This window comes from Aplysia californica, unplaced genomic scaffold, assembly GCF_000002075.1.
Source record: "Aplysia californica isolate F4 #8 unplaced genomic scaffold, AplCal3.0 scaffold00618, whole genome shotgun sequence".
NCBI classification, from domain to species: Eukaryota; Metazoa; Mollusca; class Gastropoda; order Aplysiida; family Aplysiidae; genus Aplysia; species Aplysia californica.
Window position 1 is genome coordinate 185,353 of NW_004797888.1, and position 24,578 is coordinate 209,930.

The window sequence follows — 24,578 nt, forward strand, 5'->3', positions numbered from 1 at the left end:
CCCACCTTCTCCCTCTCCAGCTTTTATGCTTCAAAAGTATTCAATGCCCTGTGGGTAGATGGTTGGTGGGTGCTCTGGTAAGGTTTGCTCCTTCTTTCCTGTCAACATCCATCGTCCTTATCTCTCCTCTTTCTTTTTTGTGGTTGTCATTCTCTTGTAATACCTGTAATCTTAGGTACTTATATGATGCTGGCGGTATTGCTTGCAGGCGTAAGTCATTTTTGGCATCCTTTGAGATACAACTGTATGCAATACTGCCCGCAATGACTTAAATGTGTTGCAAGTGCCATAAAATGCTTACCAGATGTCCTCTGTGTGTGTGTTTCAGAGTGCTGAGAGGTTCTATGTGGAGGCAGGCTGTACCCGTGAGGCTGTGGACATGTACAACCAGGCCGGCATGTGGGAGCAGGCACACAAGGTGGGTGTTTTTGATGTAGATTATTCTCCATGCTTCTCTGTCTTTGTGTTACCATCTGTCTTGAAAGGTCCAGTGGGATTCTGGGTGTCCGTTCGTTCTTTGTCCCTGGTTGGCTGCTTACTCATTTGTTTCACTCTCCGTTTCTTTCTCTTTCTCACACACCCACACACACACTAACACACACACACACACACACACACACACACACACACACTCACACACATACATGCACCTGCACCTAAACACACATACACACACATACATACACGCACACGCAATCACACACATACACACATATATATCCCCACACATACACTCACAAGCACACACACACACACACCACACATATATATCCCCCCCTACACACACAGCACACACATACACAAAAAAAAAACAATAATTGCTTTATAAAGCATGCTGTATGCGCTTTGCAACTACAGACTAATTCTCACACTTACCCTCCCTCTTTCTGCCCCCCCCCCCACAGCTTGCAGCCACCTACATGAAGGGAGAGGATGTCTCAAACCTGTACATTGCTCAGGCCCAACAGCTGGAGGACCAGGGCAAGTTCAAGGAAGCTGAGAGGTCAGGGTTCACTTTGTCTGTATACAGAGACAGTTACCAACGTTTCTCATATTTTTCCACTTATACTTTCTTTCCATATTACTTTTATTCTCAAGAGTTTTTTTTTTTTAGATTCATGTGTAGGTAGATATATTGTATCATACTTTTTCTTTCTAGTTTAAGTACAATTTTCCGTAAATGTGCCCAAGTGTTAACCGCTTGGCTGCTGTGTAGATATATGGACTCACTTGTGTTTTCCAAGAAAGGTTCACTGCCGTTTTTCCTACTGACATATAGAGTAAGTTTGAAGAGAACTTGTGCGGTCACTTGATCTCAAATAAGGGGGAAAATATTGCGCTTTTGTTTGAATTTCTGGAATAAATGTTTTATCTTTTCTGTACAAATGTACAAAGCCTCTTGATGTTATTCCATGTCTTCCCACTTTTCTGTGGGAAGACATGGAATAACATCAAGAGGCTAGCCCAGGATAGAGAAAAGTGGAGGGTGTTTGTCCGTGGCCTATAATAATAAATAATAATAGATAGCATTTGTATAGCGCATATCCCCGCTCAGCAGCAGGCTCTGTGCGCTTTACACTATATTATTACCCCAGCAGACCATAGAACACTCCGAAACATTCTCAGCTTCCCGGGAAGCATACAGTGCAAGCAGCCGATTAAGCGCTCAAACACTAACAAACTGACAAGATCTTTCGCTGTCTATAGCCGGGTACCCATTCCCACCTGGGTGAAGTGAGGAAAATTCGTGTTAAGTGCCTTTCCCAAGGACACAACGTCGTGCCCTTGACGGGATTCGAACCCACGACCTTACGGTTGCGAGTCCGAGAGCCTAACCACTAGGCCACCGACGCCACATAAATATATACCCTGGTGCAGGGTGAGAAAGGCAATGATGATGATGATGATGTACAAACGTAGATGGAACCATCTCAGGGGCGAAGGGGGTTAAGTAATTAAAAAGAACCAAAAAAAGCCAACTAACAAAGAAATGTATTTTCTTCACCGTGTTTGTGTCACGTGCCAGGTTGTACGTGGCAGTGGAAGAACCGGATCTGGCTATCACTATGTACAAGAAGCAGCGAATGTACGGGGACATGATCCGACTGGTCAAGACACACCACGAGAACTTGCTGACCGACACACACCTACACCTGGCCAAGGTAATGCTACTCATCACAGTCACTACAGAATTGCCTTGCTCGTGTTTTGTTGTTTGGAGAAAACTTGCAGGAGGAAAAAAACCCAGTGCTTATCCAAGTCAACCTCGTGACTTCAGTAAATGTGAAATTAAGTCAGTAATTGGATTTTTAGTCCACGAAATAAAATTGTAGTATTCTAAGAAAACTTAACAAATTACAGTCATTTCTACAGTATCCATGACTAGAAACCTAAGTAAAATGACTTGTGTTACAACCGAGACGTGATGACGTTCTACACCTCTGCTGCTTACAGCTCAGTAACAGCTGGCACCACGACGGTGTTCACTCTCATTTTGACAGGAAGTTTAAATAAATTTGCTTTAGTACCCACAGACTGATTAATTGGTAAGTGACGGCATGGAACATCTTTAAAAATTACTTTAGACTGCAAAATTATTTGGTAATACATTTTTGTTATTACATTCTGTTTTTAAAATAATTTAAGGCTGCATTACTATTTGGTTTTCTATAGTGAAGCATCAAGCATGTTGGACTATGCTGCTGTGCCAAGGCAGACCGTCGTATCTGCAAAAATTATTAATTTTTGCTTCTTCATTTAAATGGAAGCCTATACCCATTCTGCATCTTGTGTCAAAGGCAGGACGACGTATCTGCACTACAAATAGGATATTTCACTATGGCAAACAGACGTAACTGAAGGGCCATATACATATTTCCAAGGTCAGTGCTGCGTAACTCAAAATCATAAAAAGTGCAGATATGTCGCTCTGCCTTGGCACGGCAGTATGGAGCCTTCATTTGAAACCACAACTCACGCTCACGCTCTCGCTCCTGCATCAGATGACTGTGTATATGTTGCTGTCAATCTTTGTAGGAATGAGTGTTTGTTGGCACTCTTCTCACTCCTTCTCTCAGAAGGTGATGATGTAAGGGTGCCACTGGTAGGTCTTATTTCTTTTCTGTCCTGTTATTTGTCTTGCTGCTTACTCCCAACACTAAATGACCTTCATTGCTTCAACATACTTTTCTGTATCTCAAATAAACAAGTTTATTTCTCACTCTTCACTCCCTCCCCTTCCAACACCCCCACCCTCTCTAATGCTACCTCTCCACTTTTGTTTCTTCAGGAGTTGGAGGGAGAGAACAACTTCCGTCAAGCAGAACATCACTACGTGGAAGCCGGCGACTGGAAGGCTGCTGTCAATATGTACCGTGCTCAAGATATGTGGGATGAGGCTTATAGGGTCAGTAAGCATGTTTGTGTGTGTGTGTGTGTGTGTGTGTGTGTGTGTGTGTGTGTACACTTCTTTAAATGGGGCCCTGGAAACTAGACAGCTGTCATCAATATCTTGCTCAAGGTATGCGGGATGAGGCTTATAGGGTCAGTAAGCGTGTGTGTGTGTGTGTGTGTGAATGTGTATATGTGTGTGTGTGTGTGTGTGTACACTTCTTTAAATGGGGCCCTGGAAACTAGACAGCTGTCATCAATATCATGCTCAAGGTATGTGGGATGAGGCATACATTGTCACCTATGTATGATGTGTGTTCGTGTATTTGTGTGTGTGTGTGTGTGTGTGTGTGTGTGCGCGCGCGCGCGCGTGCATCACTACATGGAAACAAGGGACAGGAAAACTACAGGCAACCGTCAGTACCTACCACACTCGGATATGAAGTGGCAATACAAGGTCAGCATGTGTTTGTGTGTCTGTGTGTGTGAGAGAGAAAGAGAATGACATACTAGTTGTCTGACCTTTGACCCCTCTGTGTCCACAGGTGGCCAAGGCTCAGGGCGGTGCCACAGCGGCCAAACCCGTGGCGTACCTGTGGGCCAAGAACCTGGGAGGAGACTCGGCAGTCAAACTGCTCAACAAGTTCGGTCTGCTGGACGCAGCCGTCGACTATGCTGCGGAGAACTGGTACTGTTGTGTGTCTGTTGCTTTTCCTCTTTGTTTTTGTGGTGTTGTTTTTTTCTTCTTTTTTTTTTTTTGTTTTTTGTTCTTGTGTTTCTGAAAAAAACTGTTACCAGTGTGGGGTAATGGTTAAGCTTTTGATCTTACATGCAGAAGATATGAGTTCCGTTCTTTTGTGGAGAAACTTATTACATCAGGTGTCTCCTCCTATCTGCTGAGAAGCCATATCTTACTCACCCTGGGATGGCCCTGACAGATGGGATGGAAACAACCGGCTCCTAAATTATCTAAATGTTATAGATAGGGGTGTATATATGCAACATTTTCTATTATTTTCGGAGTGGGCTATGTATTTCATGACCTGAAGAGATTTTTTATATTGTAGGCACATGTACTATGTTGATTACGTACTCGGTCAAGTAATGTTAATACAGCTTTTAGGTTTGTGGTAACTGGGTGTCTCCTTGAGCAAAGCACAATGACTTGGCGACCAGCAGTGGGTTTAGTTTGTGATGTAACGTTATTGACTGTTACGTTTGTCATTATAAGATAAATCTTTTTTTTATCGTTCACTCCATCCACTGGTACATTCTGAACATAATCTTCCTTTTTCTCAACTTTTGATCGTATGATCACCACCATCATCTGGATTTTGCTGCTGTCTGTCTGTCTGTCTGTCTAACCCTCACAACCTCCGACAAGCAAATTTGTTAACTGATTTCTATGAGTTTGTTTTTTTTGTATCAACAGTGCATTTGACTTTGCCTTTGAGCTGTGCACAATCGCAATGAAGGAGAAGCTGCCGGACGTGCACCTGAAACACGCTATGTTCCTGGAGGATGAGGGCAAGTTCCCCGAGGCAGAGCAGGAGTTTGTCAAAGCACAGAGACCCAAGGAGGCAGTGCTCATGTGAGTGAGGCATCATTGTGAGGCGAGGCTGGGTGATGGGGGTGAGGGGAGAGAAGGGCTAGGGATGATGATGAGGATAAGGGAGGGATGGGGTTAGCTTGGGCTGGTGGATTGTTGAAGCAGAGGATAGGAAATAGAAAATAAAAGGTTAGGGGGACAAGTGTTTTGTCAGTTGTTAGAGTGTGGTTGTCTCTATGAGTCATGGTGGAAAGTCGTTCACATCTCAGGTCCTGGTTTGACCCTGGTCTTCCTCACTGGTTGGTCCTACTTCTTTTCATTGCCTTTTCTGCTTTCTGTCTATCTTTCTTGTCTATACCTTTTGCACTGAGCAACCATTACTGCGTCACTGGGTTTCACTGTACTCAAGCAAAGTATCCTGCTTTTTCTTCATCTCAAAATGTTGGGCTTCCTTTTAATCAAACAAATAATCTTTCGTTTGCCCTGCACAAACTGACTGTTATTGTATTAATGTGAATTTCTTTCATCAAATGAGCAAACAAATATACGTACTGTCAATGTCCAGCAAGGAGTAGTTACCTAGACTTTATTCTCTCTCCACATTGTTGTCTCAATGTGCTTCTCTCCACTGGAGTGAATAAACCAAGTGTACAGCCAATGTCCTGCTGGAGTAAGTTATCTGTGACTTATTTCCTCTCCACATTATCGTGTGCAGTTGCTTCTTTATACTCAAAGAAACAAACTAATACATGTCCAGCCAGTGTCCAGTTTGACCTGGTGATCCGGACTTACTTGACTTTCTATTGATCTGACCTCCCCAGGTACGTGCACAACCAGGACTGGGACTCTGCCCAGCGTGTGGCGGAGGCCCACGACCCTGACTCTGTGGCCGATGTGTTGGTGGGCCAGGCCCGCTTCGCTTTTGAGGAGAAGGATTACACCAAGGCTGAGTCCTATCTGTTGAGGGCTCAGAGGCCTGAGCTGGCCATTAAGTTCTACAAGGTGGGTTTACGTGCATGTGTGTGTACATGTGTGTTTGTCTGTATATGTGTGTGTGTGTACATGTATGTGTACATGTGTGTGTACACGTGTGTGTGTACATGTGTATGTGTGCTTGTGTATGTATGTGTGTATGTATGCTTGTGTGTGTGTATGTGTGAGTGTGTGTGTTTGAGGAGGGAGATACCACAAAAACAAAGCTCTTTCCCTGCTCTGTGAGCATACAGAGGCCAGAGCTATCCATCAAGTTCTACAAAATGTATGAGTGAGTTCATGTCTATGTGTGCAATAAGGGGATTATGATGGATACGATAAGCAGACAGATTCTGGGATGGATCCTGAAGAGGGGGGAGAGCAGAGATGGACATGTTTCTACTGCCGTGACCCCAACACAGTGGACAAGTAAGAAGGGGAGATGTGAAGAATTGAATGTAACAGCTCAAAAACAGGTTTTATTATTATGTGTATGGGTTAACTCTTTGACTACCAAGGCGTACCCCTGTTCTTCTTTTGTGTCTGATGGGCATAATTCCATCGGGAAGTCAGACATGTTATATACCAAAATGAAGGTAATTGAATGTAGAATATTTTTAATCTAATAAAAAAATTGAAAAAAATCATAAATCCAAACAAACATGGGAGGTAAGTGAGGACAAGGTGAAAAAAATAAAAAAATAAACAAAATATTTCCAACTTACATTTCTCACAGTGTATAGCTGCTAAATCCAATCACTTCATGACTTAGTCATACTGAAGTATATCCAATTGTCTCTAACTGGGCCAAGTTTCATGCACAATGGTCAAATATATACAAAGTTGTCGCACTTTTGGTGAAATCACTCACAATGAAAAAAAGAGAAAAAAACGCTGCACACATGCCCCTCTTTGCGAATCTTCAATCTCATCGCTGTCGCTGCTGTCCGACTCAGGTCTAACTTCATCACCTCCTACATCACTATCGGAAAGTACTGACAGTTCCCCATCAAACTTTTCCAGGGCTTTTGAAGCAGAAAAACGTTGTGAGGGGGGGGAACCTGATGGGTTATCAGCCATTTTTCCGTTGCTATGCGTGTAAATTAATTCGAGCAACATACGGTGGGTCAAAAAACCCAGAAAAAATGCCAAAAAAACAGCCGAATAAAACACAAAAGGCGCTAAATTCCTTCTCTGGTTGACTGATGTAAACATGAAACGAAAAGGTTGAGTCAAATTGTGGAAGGGAAAGGGAAAGAAAAGCGCGAGCCGATAATTCGGCTTTTGGCCACGAACTAGTAGGTTATGGAGCCGATAGATCGGCCCATGGTAGTCAAAGAGTCAAAAAGTCTGTTTTTGTCTCTTGTTAGTTCTTGTTTCATTATTCTCCCACTTCCACCCCCCCCCCCCCCCCCCCCATCCCACAGGACTCTGGCATGTGGCAGGACGCGCTGCGTGTGTGTAAGGAATACCTCCCTCACAAGCTGCAGCAGTTGCAGGATGAGTACGACCGGGAAGCTACCTCCAACGCCGGAGGGTGAGTGGTTCCCCATGGGGCTGGTCTATTTATAAATCCTCATTGATCTGAGTCAGATAGCGCTTCAACTTTGACACGATACTGACTGTAGGGATTTATTGGCAAAATCTGTGTCTCTTTTCCAAGCATATTGTTTATCTATGTACAGTTAAAGTATTTTCATCTTCAAGAGGAAAATACACTAACTGTAGATTAGCTTTATGTAGCTGCAGCATGGTGTGAGATACACAACTCTCCATTGTTTAGAGTTTTTTCTGTAGAAGACATTAAGGGATGAAATGGTGTTTAACCATCCTTTCCAAATGGTTAATCCTGTGGACCCTAAACATACTCTGCCCTTACTGTTCTGTGCTCTGAACAAATACCTCAGTGTGCCGGGGTCCAGATCTAGTCATCAACCCGTGAAAGCTCAGGTGGGTGGATCCTGTTACGTTCAGGGGAACCAGGGATCAAATAACTATGAGGCAAAGGTTGGTAAAGAGTGCTTGTAGGTTCACACTGGTGACAGACAACTGCCATGATACTTTGCTATCCCATTATGCGAATAGGCTCACAATACTCTGGAATGCTGCACTATGAATAAACTGAATGTCATGGTGCGCTGCTATCTCATTATGCCGACAGACTCGCAATGCACTGTGATGCCACTCTGTGAATAGACTAAGCGTCATGATACGCTGCTATCCCATACTGCAGATAGACTGCTCTGGTCACAATTGAAAAGTTCACTGTCTGTTCCAGCTGTGACTGCTTCAATAAGAGTTTGTCTGTAGATGCCATTGGACTGGGGAACACAGCATTGTGATTATGAGAAAATCGCAGGGCTGCACTATATTTTGACATTTATAGTAAAGTGTAGAGCACACACACACACACACACACACACACACACACACACACACACACACACACACACACACACACACACACACACATATACACATGCCAGTGTCTCTGAGTGTGGCTGTCAGGTCTCTCTGCTTTTTGCTTTGCCGACAGCTTTGAAGCATTTCTCTTCAACCCACCCCCACTGCCTTCATACAGCAATATCTCTTCCACCCGCACATCAGAATTATTTTGGTGGCCTTTTTGTAGTGTGCTTGCCATGGCACAGCAGCTCTGAATTTTGTTTTCTCTCTCCTCATCTATCTATCTCTCTTTGTCACTCTCTCTCTCTTTCACCCTGCCTCTTTCTCTTTCTCTTCTTTCTGTCCCTCTCTCTTTCCTTCCCTTCCTCCTTCCTTCTCTCTCTGTCCATCCCTCTTCTGTTTCCTCTCTCTCTTTGTCTATCCCTCCCTCCCTTCGTTACCCCCCCCCCTGTCTCTCTCTCTCTCTCTCTCTCTCTCTCTCTCTCTCTCTCTCTCTCTCTCTCTCTCTATCTCTCTCTCTCCCCTCCCCCCCTTTCTCTGTAGTTGAGTAAATGGTACATTGCACAGACCAGTGCCACTGACCACCCACCTGTTTTCCTCTCTAGTGGAGGCGCCGGGGGAAGGTGAGTACCCTCCAGTTTCTCGGTGCCAGTCGTAAACTTTTCTTCTAACCTTTGAGATAATTTCTCTCCTCCGTACCCAGCTACCTTAGACTGTGTGGCTACTGCTTGTGTTGACCAGAGATCTTGACCACTGTGACGGGCGAAGGGGTGGGGGGGGGAGGAGATTGAGCGATACTCCTAAGGATTAGTGCAGCGTTGGTATCACAAAGCATGGTGTGAGTGCCATTGTATTTGTGTGTATACGTTAGAGCTGGGCGAAGAATCGAGCCAGGAACCGATTCCCAAGATTAATACTATGGAAGAAAAGTTCCGGCTTCGTTTTACGAAATCCAACGGTAACCAATAATTTTAATCATTTAAATCCTCTTTTTTCGAATTTATTTTTGAAAAAAACAAAACAAGTTGAGGCTTTGTAGTGTTCCAAAATCAAGTTTATTCTAAATCTTGAAGATGTCCGGAGCCATTTAGGTAACCACTGAAAGAAGTCATATCATTAGAAAGTAAGTAATTGGGTTCAGAGTCGATTCCTACGATTCCTAGCCTTCAACAATCGGGAACCTTGCTGCCCAGCACTAGTATACGTATGATAGAGACAGACAGACAGCCCTACAGACAGAGAGGCTGAGAGAGAGAGAGATGCTAGTTTTGGAATCAGTCAATCATGCTTGAACTTCTGCTATGTGTAAAGATATTACCCACGTGAAAGGCTTTTCGGGGGAAATGTAAACAATGGTCAAGGTCTTTGTCGTGGAAAAGATGATGTTGATTCATGTATCTTTTGGTGTGTCTTTCTACGGCTCACTCACATCCACAGACTGTATTCTCTTGATCACTTTCGCACTAACATTTTTATTTGTCTTTTCACAATGATAATTTTGTGGGAAATGTTAGTATTGGGGCTCTGTGATTTCTGTTTTTAGATAAAAGAACATATCCTACTTCTGTGTGTGCTTTAGTTCATCCTTTTGACTCGCTTTTTCCTGGTTTTCTGGTATAATACATTTTACGTGTGTGCATTTGTGTATGTATATTAGTGTGTGTTTGTTTGTGTGTGTGTATGTGTGTGTGTTTGTGTGTGTGTGTGTTTGTGTGTAGGTTTGAGTGTGTGTTTGAGTGTATGTTTGAATGTGTGTGTATGTAGTCTCCTGGTGGCAGACATCTTGTCAGGAGATGAAAGATTTAGTCTCATGAGCCTATCGCTTATGCTTCTACCAGTTATCATATATCAGCCTTTATTGTGTGTGTCTGTTGGTGTGTTTGTCATTGTGTAACCACCTGGTAATATCCTTATCTATTCCTGTTGCTATTCGGCTATGATTTTGCTGACTGTAGTAAAGTGTAGCTCTCCAAAAAGCTTGTCTGGCATAATATGGCCAGTAGTACCTTTTTGGCTTAATATGTACAGTAATTGAACTTGACCAGACGCTCATGTAAATGTTCTGGTTATGGAGTACTCTTGCCTCCGATTTTACTTTTCTTAAAGACTTTTTGTGTTTTGGTTTCTGTGCTGGGAAAAAGCTGTTCTTACACAGGTGCATTTTCCTGTGTTTGAGTGCGTGACTTTCAGAAAACAGAATGGCTGGGGTTACTCCCATTTTGCCAAATGACTCATCCACTGAGTGTTGTGTTTTATACTCTTGTCTGTCTTCACCAACTGAATACATGAGTCATGGTGTTCTAATCTCACCACAGCTCTTTCTTCTGTAACTCTTGGCCGCACTGTTAATTCAGTTGATGTCATGCTGGACTAAAAGGAATATGTGACCCTCGTATGAATTTCAGACAAAGGTGTTCTTGAACTTGGGCTGTTTTCATGATAAAGTTCTATTTGAACCCTCCATTTGAAACATACTTGACCCACTACAGACATGATAAAGGTCTATTTGAACCCTCCATTTGAAACATACTTGACCCACTACAGATATTCAGGGTCACTAGTGTCTGTGGGGCCACATGTGGGTTGCCATAACATCATGCGCAAAGGGTCACTTTTAATTTATTTTAAGCTCCGGTGCCTGAAGTAGACTTTTGGTGTTTTTATAGCTTTCCGCCCTCTTTTTAGCAGGTGCTGTGGTGTGGTTCTCCCCTTCTTTCCTATCAGACGTCTGTCATCCTTATCTCTCCTTCTTCTTTTCTTTGTATATTACTCTATAGTAACACCTCTTATCTTGGGCACTTATATGACTTGTTTGTGTTGCAAGTGCTGTAAGATTCTTAATAAAACTAAAAAGCCTCTTCTTGTAATTGCTTTTCGTCTGCTCTCGGTAAAGTTTTTTCCTTCATAGGCCTATCCCACATAAATATACTGACAAACACTTATGGAAACTCATAAATTATTCTTGTATTGCTGGAGTTTATTTTTTGGTGGTGTTTTTCAAAGCGAGTGAATAATATTCAAATGTGCATATAATATGTATGTATACATAATTTATGTGTACGGTTACGTATGTGCAGATCCTATTGTTGCAGATACTTATTTGTGTGTGTGTGTGTGTGCGTGTGTCTGTGTGTGTGCATGTGTGTGTGTGTGTCTGTGTGTGTGTGTGTTTGTGTGTGTGTGTGTGTGTGTGTGTGGTGAACTCCTGAGCTGCAGCAAGCTGCTGTGCGTTGAAGTAAACTTCAAGTCATGTGTTGTTAATATATTAAGCAAACAAGCTTCTTTTCTACCTCCTCAACCTTTTCCATCTGTCTTGAGTCATGTGTAAGTCACCTTGCATCGATAAAAATGTGCTCATCATACATATATGATCTTTTATACGACCTTTGACAAAGTTTAGATCATTAAATAGTCAGGGTTCTTTGATCACACTTGTCAGAACAAGCCCAGGCTGGGACATACCTTTTATTTACCCATTATCTTTGCTGCTTTCAGTCATGAAGTTTATGGAATGCACCAATCATTGTGCCTGAGTGCATCTCCCCACTTTGCCCCACATCACATGGCGAGACAGCACTGATATGATTGCTTGTATTCTGTCTCTGTCTCTCCCCCCTCTCTCTCTCCCCACTCCCCCTCTCTCTACCCACTCTCCTCCTCTCCTCTCTCTCACTCTTTCTCTCTCTACTCTCTCTCTCTCTCTCTCTCCCCTCTCTCTCTCTCACTCTCTCTCTCTCCCTTTCTCTCTCCCTCTCTCAGTCTCTCATGCTTCACATTTGTCCCGCAGTGGTGCGGAGGCCATCGTGCGACAGGCGCGGGAGTGGGAGGCGTCCGGCGAGCACCAGCGGGCCGTGGAGTGTTATCTCAAGGTCACACCTGACATGGTCCCGGATGTGAAGATTGTGGAGAAATGCCTCATGAAGGTAATCAGAAACACCCGCAGATATACCAACAGGCATGCAGATATACTGACGAAAAGTACACAATAACTATACGAACAAGAGAATAGTCATACATATGTTTAATTCTGTGAAGGTACTGATGTCCACATATTCATAATCTTACAGACATACACATCTTACTGGTGCGAAGACACAAACATGCACATGTTTAGGTTTTTAAAGTCAGAGCTAAGTGTACAGCTATTGTTCTGCATGTTGGAAACAGTCATTTCAAATGGATAAGTACCTTTTTAGATCTATATGTAGGTCACTTATTTGTGTGGCGTGAATTGTTGTTGGATGAGCAGAACAAATTTAAAGGAATGTAGTTGCTTTGGGGGTCTTTTAAGCCTGTCTGGGACATTCAGAATATATAAGACTTCAGAAAGGAATTGATAGGCAACTAAAATACATGACTTGAAATGGGTTATTGCAGATGTGTTGAGGTTATTTTGCTCATCCTTCCAAGCCTGTTCAGCAGAAGTAGAATCAGGTGACCTTGACCTATGTGTGTATTCTCCTCCCAGGCAGGCGACATTGCCATCAAGTTCCTGGATAACCAGAAGGCTCAGACAGTGGTGGAGATGGTGGGGCCAAAACTGGCGGACATACGCTGTCACTCTACGGTGAGTCTCAGAATATATCAGGACAACAGCACGCGTCTTTATACACCGACAGAACACACTGACAGCAGACACAGATACAACGCATTGGGAGGGCTCAGATACAAAGCACACCTCACAACACACCAAAAGAATACATGGACTTAACGCACACATACAACGCGTGAGGCAGACACTGCTAACAGAAAGAGACACCTTATGATTCCTCACACTACTGTCTCACCTCACTGAGCTCTGACCAGCATCTGTTGGGTAGTGGTTAGGTGCTTTGCCATCACACCCAAAGGATGTGAGTTTGCTTCCCTCATGGGAAGTTTTTTTGATCGATTATCTCCATCTGTCTGCTGGTATGATGTGTCCTACTCAGTCTAGGTTGGCCCTGACAGGCAATGTCTGTACACCCTGCCTCCCAAATTAACTAATTTGTGTGGATGAGGGTGTAAAACTCTGCAGTTACAATTACTGAACTGTGATTCGTGTTGCTGACTGTCTCTGATCTCCTCATCCCCCCCTCCCCAACCCACTTTTACAGCACAGATTGTTGGAGGGCGCCACTGGCTGGTAGGTCCTACTTCTTTTCTTTCCCTCTGTTGTTTCCATCTGTCTGTCTGTCTTACTTTTTCCCTGTGCCAAATGACCATTATTGTGTGGATGTGCCTCTTTTTACTCAAACAAACAAACAAACAAAGCTTTTACTGCCCTCTGTGCTAATCAAATATGTCTCCTGCTTTATTCCACCCCCCACCAACCCACTTGCAATGCTTTATGTGCTTACTAAACTCTGTCCCCTGCATTATTCTCTCCCACTCAGGCAGCTGAGCTGTACCTGAGCATGGACATGGTGAAGGAAGGTATTGACATGCTCATCTCAGCCGGTGACTGGAACAAGGCCAAGAAAGTGGCCAAGGAGATGGATCCCAGGTATGGAAGGCTATGTGGGCCATGTGTGAGAAAATATTGCAAAGTATGGAGAGTAAAGTGGGCCACATTTGAGAAGATCTTAAGCAGGGTACAGAGGGCTGGGTGAGCCATATTATATGAGAAAATGGAGGTCAGGTATGAAGAGCCAGATAGATAATATGTGAGAAGATGGAGCCCAGGTATGGAGGACTGGATGAGCCATGTGTGGAAAGATGAAAGCCCGGTCATGACATGTAAATAGGTTTGACCTTATGTATCGTGGTATTTAACCTAAAATTGTGTTTTGTCTTAGTATAGTATGAATGGCTGGATTCCATAATCAGATACCTCAAGCTTTCATCATCATCCAGTGCCAGATCTGCAACAGACATCGGCGATCATGGTTTTCCACTCATTCCTTTGCTCGGATGCTCTTAAAAAAGCTACGTTTCCCTGATCTTTCCCTGTTACCCATTTGTTTAGGTTCCCTAAGTATGTTGTTCTGGGCCTACCCCTGCCTCGCTTGCCCTCAATTTTGCCAGTGAGAGCTAGATGTTCAAGCTTTACTTTAGTTTATTGTTTTTCCTGTCCAGGTATGAGGGTTACGTGGATGAGAAGTATAAGGACTTCTGCAGAGACCAAGGGAAAGCTGAAGATGTGAGTACTGACTTGTCTGCCCTTGTTTCTGTTGTTTTTTGTTGCTAAGAAATGCTGAACAGAGTCAAATTGCAATCCTTGAGAGTATGCTGGTCTTTCCTCCAGCTTTTGGACAAATTCACCACAATGTTTATTTTAGGCATAAGGGATAGAGCTGCAAAGTTGGACTATTTTGAGTGTTAATGTAGGTCGGTTTTTTTTCAGCCAGGACTTGAGGGGAAACATCTTATAATAAATATATCTTATAACATCTTATAACAAATATATATTTATATATAGGCCTATATATATATATATATATATATATATATATATATTTGTATATATAGAGAGAGAGAGATGTGTGTGTGTGTGTGTGTTTATCCTGTAATGTTCTTCAGTAATACAAAGCTTAATTGACCATATCTGTCCCCAGCTGGCCAGCGTAGATGTGATCGGAGCCCTGGACCTGTTTGCTGAGAAAGGGGAGTGGGACAAATGTTTGCAGACTGCTGAACAGCAGGTGAGTGGGGCAGGCGGGAGGGGAGGTTACAGATAATCTAGACAAATGGTGACCAAACATCAGTGAATCGGGGCAGGCATTGAGGGTGCCAGTTTCGATGACTGGAAAGTCTAGTTTGTAGCCTCATCTATAACGTGATGTGTGACACAGATGTGGGAGCTGGGCTTGCTGTTGTCAATGGACTGCATTTGTTTTGTTTATTGTAATAAGTTTTACAGTATTTCCAACACAATTAGGTCATATAAATGCCAAAATTTAGAGGTGTTAAATGAGAGTAACAAATGCAAACAAGGAGAGAAAAGGACGATAGACATTTGATGGGAAAGAGAGAGCATACGTACCAGAGCACCCTCCAGCTATCCACACTGCATCTGTATGCTCATTAGTGTGTACATGTATGTGATATGTGTATGAGTCTGAGTTATGAACTTTTTCTTTATTCAAACGGACTCAAATTCTCAAAACATTAACAGTAATTATTCCCTGACCTTTACTCTTTTATCAATTTTTTTAAATTTAGCTTTTTTTTTATATTGTTGTGGTTGATTTATAATAATAATAATAATAATAATAATAATAATATATAACACTTATATAGCGCATTTCCAAAAAAAGTAGCTCAATGCGTTTTACATTGGAATACCCATTTTTCAAAAACCTTTCTTACTACTTCCTTTCTTCTCATGCAATATACATTAATACACACACACACACACACACACACACACACACAGAGAGAGAGACTATTTTCATCCAGACATAGGAACAGAATAACTATAATGAAAGATAACGTTAAAAGCATATGAAGGATAGGCCTGTAGGAACAGAAAATGTTTAAGATGTCTTTTGATGAAGCTATCAAGTGTTTTTATTTGTCTTAGTTTCATGGGTAATCTGTTCCACATAAATGGACCAAGACATGAGAAAGATCTCTCTCCATATGATTTGTATGATTTTACAGGTGTCACAAGTAGGGTGTTATCGTTTGATGATCTTAGGTTTCTCCCTGGTTTATATATACTGATAAGTTCTTGTAGATAAAAAGGAGCAGTTTTATTTACACATTTGAAACACCTGATTTTGTTGCTTTTCATTGCTCCCACAGAACCCCAAGGTCCTGCACAAGTACGTTGCCCTGTATGCCACTCACCTGATCAAGAACAACAACTCTATGGCTGCCATGGGACTCTACGCCAAGTATGGAACCCCAGCCAACCCTCAGGTCAGTGCATATGTCTGCTTCACTCACCAACACCACCAGGCAGGGCTTCAAGAAAGGTTTCAGAATGTAAATGTACCGTGGGGGGGGGGGGGTATGTAATGGTCCCAACCCATAGTTCATAAGCAAGATCTGTACACTTTATATAGAGAAAGAGAAAAATATTTATACTACTTGAGAAAAGGTGACGCAGAGAATAAAAGTCAACTAATAATATTATACAATGCATCACATGGTCACTAATATAATACTTTTTATGCCCCTCGGTCTCTCTGGCGTTTACCAGATGACAAGGACATGTGATTACTTGAGGGAGGCATTGCGCTGCCAAGAGCGAAATGCTCGCAGCTAAAGGGATTTGAAAATAACAACAACAACAACATGCACCTCGGCCTCAACAACATAGTCTTGCATTGGGTGAACTAATGGTGCAGAGGAGTTTTGTTGCCGTAAACAACAAAAAAAGGAATGGAATTTCAATGTACCTCTTCTTAGTACATTTCATTTGTTCACCTTTCCCTTTCAAAAATCTTCTGTTATTTTTGCAGTATAAAAATTTTCTGAGCAAACTCATGGCTTGTGTAATGTTTATTTAAGCAAAAGTTTTTGCTTGTACTTGTATTCAAATGCATTTATGTTTATAAGCCTACTTTCTAATAATAATAATTACATTTATTTAGACATTTATTTAGCGCGTATCAACGCTCAACAGCATGCTCTATGAGCTTTACAGCTGTTATTACCCCAACAGACCTTAGAGCACAACTCAGAAACATTTTCAGCTTCCTGGGAAGCATATAGTGCAATCTTGGAATTTCATGCTCTCAAACATTACCAAATTGACAAGATCCTTCGCAGTCTATAGCCGGGTACCCATTCCCACCTTAGTGAAGTGAGGAAAATTTGTGTAAAATGCCTTACCCAAGGATACAACATCGGGCCTACTGAGGTCGTTCGAACCCACGACTTAACTGTTGCGATTCGAGAGCCTAACCAATAGACCACCGACCACTGACAACACTGACGTCACTAGTAGCTGATGTTCCTGACTCTGTCCCCAGAACTACAACATCTACAAGAGAATTTTTACCGACATGATCGCCAAGCGGGACCTAAGCAAACCTGAGGCATATCAGTCATGGGCAGAGTTGCGGGACATGATGTACGACCTGGTGAGTCCCACCTTTCCTGTCTGTCCCCGACCTTTGACTTCTACGTTTGTGTGTGTGCAGATATGTTTTTGTGTGTTTATGTGTGTGTGCAAATGTGTTTATGTTTGTGTGCAGATGTGTTTTTGTGTGTTTTTTATGAGTTTGTGTGTGTGTAGTTGTGTTTTTGTGTGCATGTATGTGTGTTTTTGTGTATGTGTGTGTGTGCGTGTAAGTGTGTTTGTGCAGACATTAACAATCAGGATTAGCCAGTCATTTCTCAGTTCAGGGACTCTCAAAAACTCTCCTTTTTTTATGTTTGTTTCTCTCTTGTAACACCTCAAATCTTCAACACTTGTATGGCCTAATTGTGTTGCAAATGCCATAAAAGGCTTACTAAAACAAATAAATCTTTTAGAAATTTGTATTGTCCACCCATCTGTTAAGATTCTCTGAGTAAGTTATCCTTGTGTTACCACTGCCTCTTTTGCCCTTTTCATTTTCCAGTGAGAGTGAGATGTTCAAATGTCCCAGGATGTACCAGTCTTCCAAGCAACCACATTTCTGTTGCTTCTAATTCATTTCCACCATCTTTAGCAAATGTCAAGCTTTCACAGCCGTATATTATTGTTATGGGTTGCGTCAGTGTTCATGTACTTTTTATAGTCAAATTCAACCTAAATCTTACACCCCCACCCATACTCCCACCACTACCCATCCCCTCCCTCCCTCCCCCCTTCCCAGAATGAAAACATGGCCAAGTCGTCTGAGGCACGGTCGCCCCAGCATGAGGAGTTTGAGCGCATGTTGCTGATCGCCCACTACTACGCCGTACGCTCCGCGGCTCTGGGTCAGAAGTCGCTGGAAAGTGTTGCCGGCAAGTTGAGTGTGTCGCTGCTACGTCACACTGACGTCGTGCCAGCTGACAAGGCCTTCTACGAGGCCGGCATGACGTGTAAGGTGAGGGGAATTCAGTTTGATTTTACAGCATGCTTCAGCTGTATTAGGTTGTACAGATGTTAAGGGAAATGGGATATGTTGATAAAGGTTGAGTCTTGTCATAGTGTATTGAAGGTTTTGACGTTGATGTACTGGGCTGCCCCTTGAATTTAAAAAAACCCTAACTTTTGGTTATTCCTAGTCAAATCAACATAATTAAAATTTTGTTTCAAGCTAAAGTGTACATGTTCTTATGTTCTTATCTTCCATCTTAGTTAGGTATTAATATCTTTATATTCAACTTGTTGATGAGAGTTTATCTGTGACTTGAGACAGGACCCATTGCCAGTTCTGTTACTTTTATCTTTACTCTCTGTCTCTCTCTGTCTCTGTCTCTGTCTCTCTCTCTCTCTCTCTCTCTCTCTTTCTTTCTTTCTCTCTCTCTCTCTCTCTCTCTCTCTCTCTCTCTCTCTCTCTCTCTCTCTCTCTCTCTCTTTGTTTATTTCTCTCTTTTTCTCCTTCTCTCTCTCTCTCTCTCTCTCTCTCTCTCTCTCTCTCTCTTTGTTTATTTCTCTCTTTTTCTCTCTCTCTCTCTTTCTCTCTCTCTCTCTTTCCCTGGACTTTTGGCTGATGATATCGATATTGCCAAGGGAGTGCTTGACCTTTGGTTGTCAGCTGCTGCTACTGTGGGCATGGCAGGTGGAGTGTGTCTCTGGGGTGTTCTTCCTCTGTCTGTGTGTCTATTTGTCTATCTGTCTGTTTTGATCTCTCTCTCTCTCTCTCTCTCTCTCTCTCTCTCTCTTTCTCTCTCTCTCTCTATCTCTCTCTATCTCTCTCTCTCTATCTCTCTCTCTCTCTCTCTCTCTCTCTCTCTCTCTCTCTCTCTCTCTCTCTCTCTCTCTCCCTCCCTTTTCCCTCAACTCCCAGCCATGTACATTTTGATAGAACCTCGTGCTGTGTTCCGTCCTCAGACTCTAGGCTGGGAAAACATGGCCTTTGTCTTCCTCAACCGCTACTTGGACATCAGTGAGGTCAGTGCTGTAGCCACTGAGTGGTCTTTATCAACAGAACACCCTCTCACAAACTGATCTCACCCCTAGTTCATGGTTTGCTGACAGTTTCTCTCTTCAAAACAATAATGTTAACTCTTTCAAAACATAATTATTTTATCACTTATATGTAGTGTGTAGACTGGTGACACAGTGTGCAACAAGTAGCTTGAAAAGCGACAATATAGTCCACCTGCTGCACCATGTCACACTGACTTTGTACTTTCGCACACATTGTCATCATCATTGCCTTTCTCACCCGGGTTCAGGGTATAGGCCACGAACAAACACTTTCCACCTTTCTCTATCCAGGGCTAGCCTCTTGATGTTATTTCATGTCTTCCCACTTTTCTGTACAGCAATTTCTGTGACTCTTCTCCTGTTTGCACTTGGTCTTCCCCTTGATCTTTTACCCTGTGGATTCCAATCCAACACTTTCCTTGTTATGCAACTGCCTGACTTCCAGCACTAGTTGTGCAGACCAACATTCAATGCAACTGCTATGTGAATAATGTGTTAGACTCGGTCATACATCACTCTTCAAAATGATGTATGGGGAGTCTTGTACTAAGCAGTTGAAATGCAAAAACATTTGTCAACTGTTTACAGTATCTTTCTTATCTCACAGCCCCCACCCCCACTCTCTCTTACCTCCTGCACCCAGCTCTACCCCCTCCTCCCATTCCGTTCCTTCTATCAATAAAAAGTCACGTGTCGGGATTCACATATGTTCAACAACCCTGCATTGGTTTTTCATCTCTTTACTCACATTCCTTCTTCTCACACATTCCACATTCACACAGGTAGGCACACCCACATACAAGCACATACGCACACACACTCACATATGCATTCTCTTTCTGTCGCTCTTCCTTTCTTTCTTTCTCTCTCTTTCTCTTTCTCTTTCTCTCTCTCTCTCTCTCTCTCTCTCTCTCTCTCTCTCTCTCTCTCTCTCTCTCTCTCTCCCTCTTCCTCTCTAACCTTCTTTCTTTGTCTCTATCTTTGTCTCTCTCCCTGTTGTCCCTTTCTCTCTTGCTCCTTCCCATGCACACACACAAACACACAAATATTGATATAAACTACTCACAAAATGTCTCTGTCCGCCGACAATTCACCTCTTCTTCTGTATGCATGTTTCACCAATACCAATCTGTATATGTACCTGTGTGTGACCAGTCTGTATGTGTATGTGTGTGTTCCAGGCGATGGAGGAAGGCACACTGGACATGCTTGACCACAGCGACTTCCAGGAGACAGATATCCCCTTTGAGATCCCTCTGCCGGACAAAGCTTTTCTCACGGTCAGTCACACAGTCACACATGTGTCTAGCATAAACTGACATGTCGCAAATTTTTACTACAGATTGAGATGCTCAAGTTTTCTGAACAAGAGATAAGATAATTGGTCACTTTAAAGGACAAGCGGGCTAACCCAGATTTTGGAGGTTTCCAGAAATCCTGACCCACACCAAAAGTGGGCATTGCCATACCTATAGGAGAAGTTTGGTTTCATTGGTGTGTATATTTGTTTGATTATTAGAGAAAACTCTGCTTGTCTTTTAAAGAAGCTAAACAAGGGGCAAAAACTTTTCCTTCGATTTGTTCAAAACAGCATTTTTGGGATAGCGCCCTTGTGCTTAAAAGCGACCAATTTCATTCAGTGAAAGTATAATATTTTGACCTCCCCATTCTTAAAATAAGTTAAAAGTATCTGTTGTGCATGAAGTCATGGCAACCCAAATGTGACCCCACAAAGAGTGGAAACTCCAGGTGTGGATAGTAGGGTAAGTAAATCTGAATGAGGGGCTCGAACGGACTTCTATCTTTCTTCAAATAATTGGTTTTTTGTTTCTAGCTTTTTATTTAAGGCATTAAGGTCTTCAATGCAAACGATTAGCAGACTGACCGGCTACCTTCTAGGATATATCTTAAGCCTCATGATGAATTACAGTGGAGTCTGCTTAAACCAAACATGATTATTCCGAAAATAGAGGTACACCAAAAGAAAACAATGCAATAAAAGACAAACTGCCACTCCCTGCCTTGGGGGTGGGGTTGGGGAGGGGGGTTATTATATAGACACCGTCCAAGAGGACCACCTCTCTGAGATGCCCAGTTTTGTCCTCAACAATGGGTGGTCAGTTTGGACAGGTTAAACTGTATTTCCATCTGTCTGCTGAGATGCTATAGTCCTCTTGACCTTGATTGGCCCTGACAGGCAAGGTCAAAGCAGTCAACACCCTCCCTTCCCCCCCCCCCCCCCCCCCAAATGATCTTTGTTTGTTTGTTTTGGTAAAGTGTTTTACGGCGCTCGCAACTGCATAAGGTCATATGAGCACGTGGGACACACCTAATATTTTCAGTTGATAGGAAATTTTGAATTTTGCCTGGGTAGCGGCCGAAGCCTACTCTTATCGATTTTAGACCACCAAGGGATCTTTAACGTGCGCAACTTGCACATGGGCCCTCCGAGATTTTTCGCCATTGTCCTTGAAGGCTAGGTGTAGATCTTTCCTACCAGAAGATCAGGGGTGTGGCAGAAAGACAACAGTAAGGAGGAGCCAAGGAGTAGCAGTAGAAAGGCTGCAGAAAGAGTCAGGAGCCCAGTGAAGGGGGCAAAGGAGGTGATGGGGTGGGTGCAGAAAGTGGAAATGAAAGTAGACAACAGAACATTGCTAGAGAGCAGGAAAGGAGGTGAAAGGAGACAATTTTAGAGAAGAAAATTTTTCTGTCGCTACCCAGATTCAAACCCAGGACCGTTGAATGAGAGGCCAACACCTTAACCTCTAGGCCACGAGAGCCCCCCTCCTCCCCCCCCCCCCCAAATGATCTAAATGGCTGGGGTGTAATACATTTTCAATAACAATCCACAGAGCCAGCAACACGAGGAGGTTAGGGAGTGGGTATTGGCCGTCTCCATGGATAGACAGATTGAACAAATCCTTCCCAAAGATGAACGAGGCACATATGAAGCCTCTCTGCTGGCTACAGATACCGGGATCCGATCCATGCCATGTGTAGTCACAGGTGAGCCCTCTTTTCTTACTCACTTTCACACCATACAGGTTGGTTCTTTGAGTTCAGGTTGCTTTTGTAAGTGAAAGATTCTGTTTGAACTCAGCAGTGTGGGTGATAGGAGAGCAGCTTTGGCAGGTCCTGCTTCTTCTTTTTTCCTTTTAATTTTACATGGTCCTACTTCTTCTTCCTTCCTTCCTCTGGCTGGCCTCCGTCAGGAGCGGCAGTCTGCCGCAGGCAGACAGGTAAGCGGCAACCTTTTGTGGCCTCGTCCAGAGTACATCCAGGCCCGGTCTCACGTTGTTCTCAATAAGTGGGCATCGATGTGCTTCCCCCCGCGGGCACTCATACAGTGCGTGCTGCAGGTTGTCAGGACTTGTGCCACATGCCAGACAGGAATCATTGGGAGCGGAGCCTATTGCATGGAGATACGTCTGCAGGATGGGGCTCTTCACATTGCATCTTAGCTGCGATAACACTCTTCTCTGTTTGACGGTAAGGTCTCTCTCTTTGTCCCTCTCCTGTGGTGGCTTCACCTTTCCCCCGAGGAGTCGTGCACTCGCGCTTTCTCTCATGCGTGGGCAATGATGTAACGCGAGATGCACGAGCTTGCTGACGCAATATCGACTGGAGTGTTGGACTGGTCGAGGCGGCCTCCCTTGTTGGCCAGGGCGTCAGCTCGGTCATTCCCGTTTTTTGTCCTACTTCTTCTCTTTCCTTCCGTTATTCCTGTCCGTCTATCTGTCTGCCTGTCTGTCTGTCTGTCTGTCTTCTCGTATTCCTCACACTGAATGACTATTGTTATTTTGATGTGCTTCTCTTCGTGTGATCAGTCTTATGGTCTTCGTGCAAGTTATCGAGAAGTTGTCCCTCAAAAGGGAGAAAAGGCAAGAAAACAAAGGAAAAAAATAGCCAATGAATGTAGAGAGTGGGCATTAGTGTGTGTCTGACTCTGTGTTTGTATGTGTGTGTTTGCCCAAGGTTACTGTGTGTATGTGTTTACTCTATGTATATGTATGTGTTTATGTATATGTATGTATCAGTTTACTATATATATATATGTGTGTATGTATTTACTCTATGTATATGTATGTATCAGTTTACTATATATATATGTGTGTATGTATTTACTCTATGTATATGTATTTATCAGTTTACTATATATATATATGTGTGTATGTATTTACTCAGTTTAATATGTATGTACGTGTTTACTCTATGTATATGTATGTACGTGTTTACTCTATGTATATATGTATGTACGTGTTTACTCTATGTATATGTATGTACGTGTTTACTCTATGTTTATGTATGTACGTGTTTACTCTATGTATATGTATGTGTCTTCCCCAGGTTACCCAGTGCTGAGGAACAAGGTAGACTTCAAGGACCCAAACCGTGCTGCCTGCAAGGAGGACTGGAACAAATTGCTTATGGCTACTAAAGTGAGCATATTGAGGAGAAGGGCGGGGGGTGAGAGGTGAGGGAAGGGAAAAAGAGAGTTGTAAGTTGGAGATACCCTCAAAAACACCTTCCCTACGTGGGAATTGAACTCGAGGCCAAGCACTTATTACGGCATGGGTGTCAATCACACTCAGGTGTAGATCCTGGTCTTGATGTGTTTGAACATGGGACGGTTTGTAGTGTAGAGGGTGAGACATTTTCTCCTTTGTCTTGCTGGGATGGTTAGGCTCTCGGACTCGCAACCGTAAGGTCGTGGGTTCAAATCCCGTCAGGGACCGGACGTTGTGTCCTTGGGAAAGGCACTTTACACAAATTTTCCTCACTTCACCCAGGTGGGAATGGGTACCCGGTTATAGACAGCGAAAGATCTTGTCAGTTTGTTAGTGTTTGAGCGCTTAATCAGCTGCTTGCACTGTATGCTTCCCGGGAAGCTGAGAATGTTTCGGAGTGTCCTATGGTCTGCGGGGGTAATAATATAGTGTAAAGCGCATAGAGCCTGCTGTTGAGCGAGGATATGCTCTATACAAATGCTGTCTATTATTATTACTCTGTGGGTGTGCTCTGTCTCCTTGTGACGTGTAGGGCTGGATACTGCTCGTCAAATTTGAGAGTGGCGATTCGCGATTCAGTCGGCTTCACTGAATCGCGAGTACGCGAGCGCTCGTGGAGCTGTGGCGGAACACTGACTGAAACGGAACAGTGTCATATCAACGCCTCTTGGCAAGCGCAAGTCCCACTCTTGTTGTTCCGCCATCCTCTCCGCCCCACACCCTTTGTTGCGCTGCTCTATCAACTGACCTCAAT

The 24,578-nt window shown here is 43.2% G+C and overlaps 1 protein-coding gene across 2 annotated transcripts in view; it reads left to right on the top strand.

The window, feature by feature from the left end:
• LOC101848842 (intraflagellar transport protein 172 homolog) overlaps positions 1–24,578 on the top strand; it is a 51,994-nt gene that overhangs the window by 25,405 nt on the left and 2,011 nt on the right. Inside the window, exons 28-48 of one of the 2 annotated variants that reach the window (XM_013087663.2) lie at positions 329–418; positions 906–1,003; positions 2,027–2,162; positions 3,290–3,406; positions 3,936–4,078; positions 4,823–4,981; positions 5,761–5,941; positions 7,339–7,448; positions 8,923–8,940; positions 12,105–12,240; positions 12,786–12,884; positions 13,693–13,802; positions 14,375–14,438; positions 14,854–14,940; positions 16,046–16,162; positions 17,221–17,331; positions 18,052–18,267; positions 19,218–19,277; positions 20,498–20,596; positions 22,169–22,322; positions 23,664–23,755. In XM_013087663.2, coding sequence (XP_012943117.1) covers positions 329–418; positions 906–1,003; positions 2,027–2,162; positions 3,290–3,406; positions 3,936–4,078; positions 4,823–4,981; positions 5,761–5,941; positions 7,339–7,448; positions 8,923–8,940; positions 12,105–12,240; positions 12,786–12,884; positions 13,693–13,802; positions 14,375–14,438; positions 14,854–14,940; positions 16,046–16,162; positions 17,221–17,331; positions 18,052–18,267; positions 19,218–19,277; positions 20,498–20,596; positions 22,169–22,322; positions 23,664–23,755 — 2,397 coding nt within the window. The remainder of the gene's footprint in view (positions 1–328; positions 419–905; positions 1,004–2,026; positions 2,163–3,289; positions 3,407–3,935; positions 4,079–4,822; positions 4,982–5,760; positions 5,942–7,338; positions 7,449–8,922; positions 8,941–12,104; positions 12,241–12,785; positions 12,885–13,692; positions 13,803–14,374; positions 14,439–14,853; positions 14,941–16,045; positions 16,163–17,220; positions 17,332–18,051; positions 18,268–19,217; positions 19,278–20,497; positions 20,597–22,168; positions 22,323–23,663; positions 23,756–24,578) is intronic. The other variant, XM_005107641.2, reaches the window with a different exon arrangement.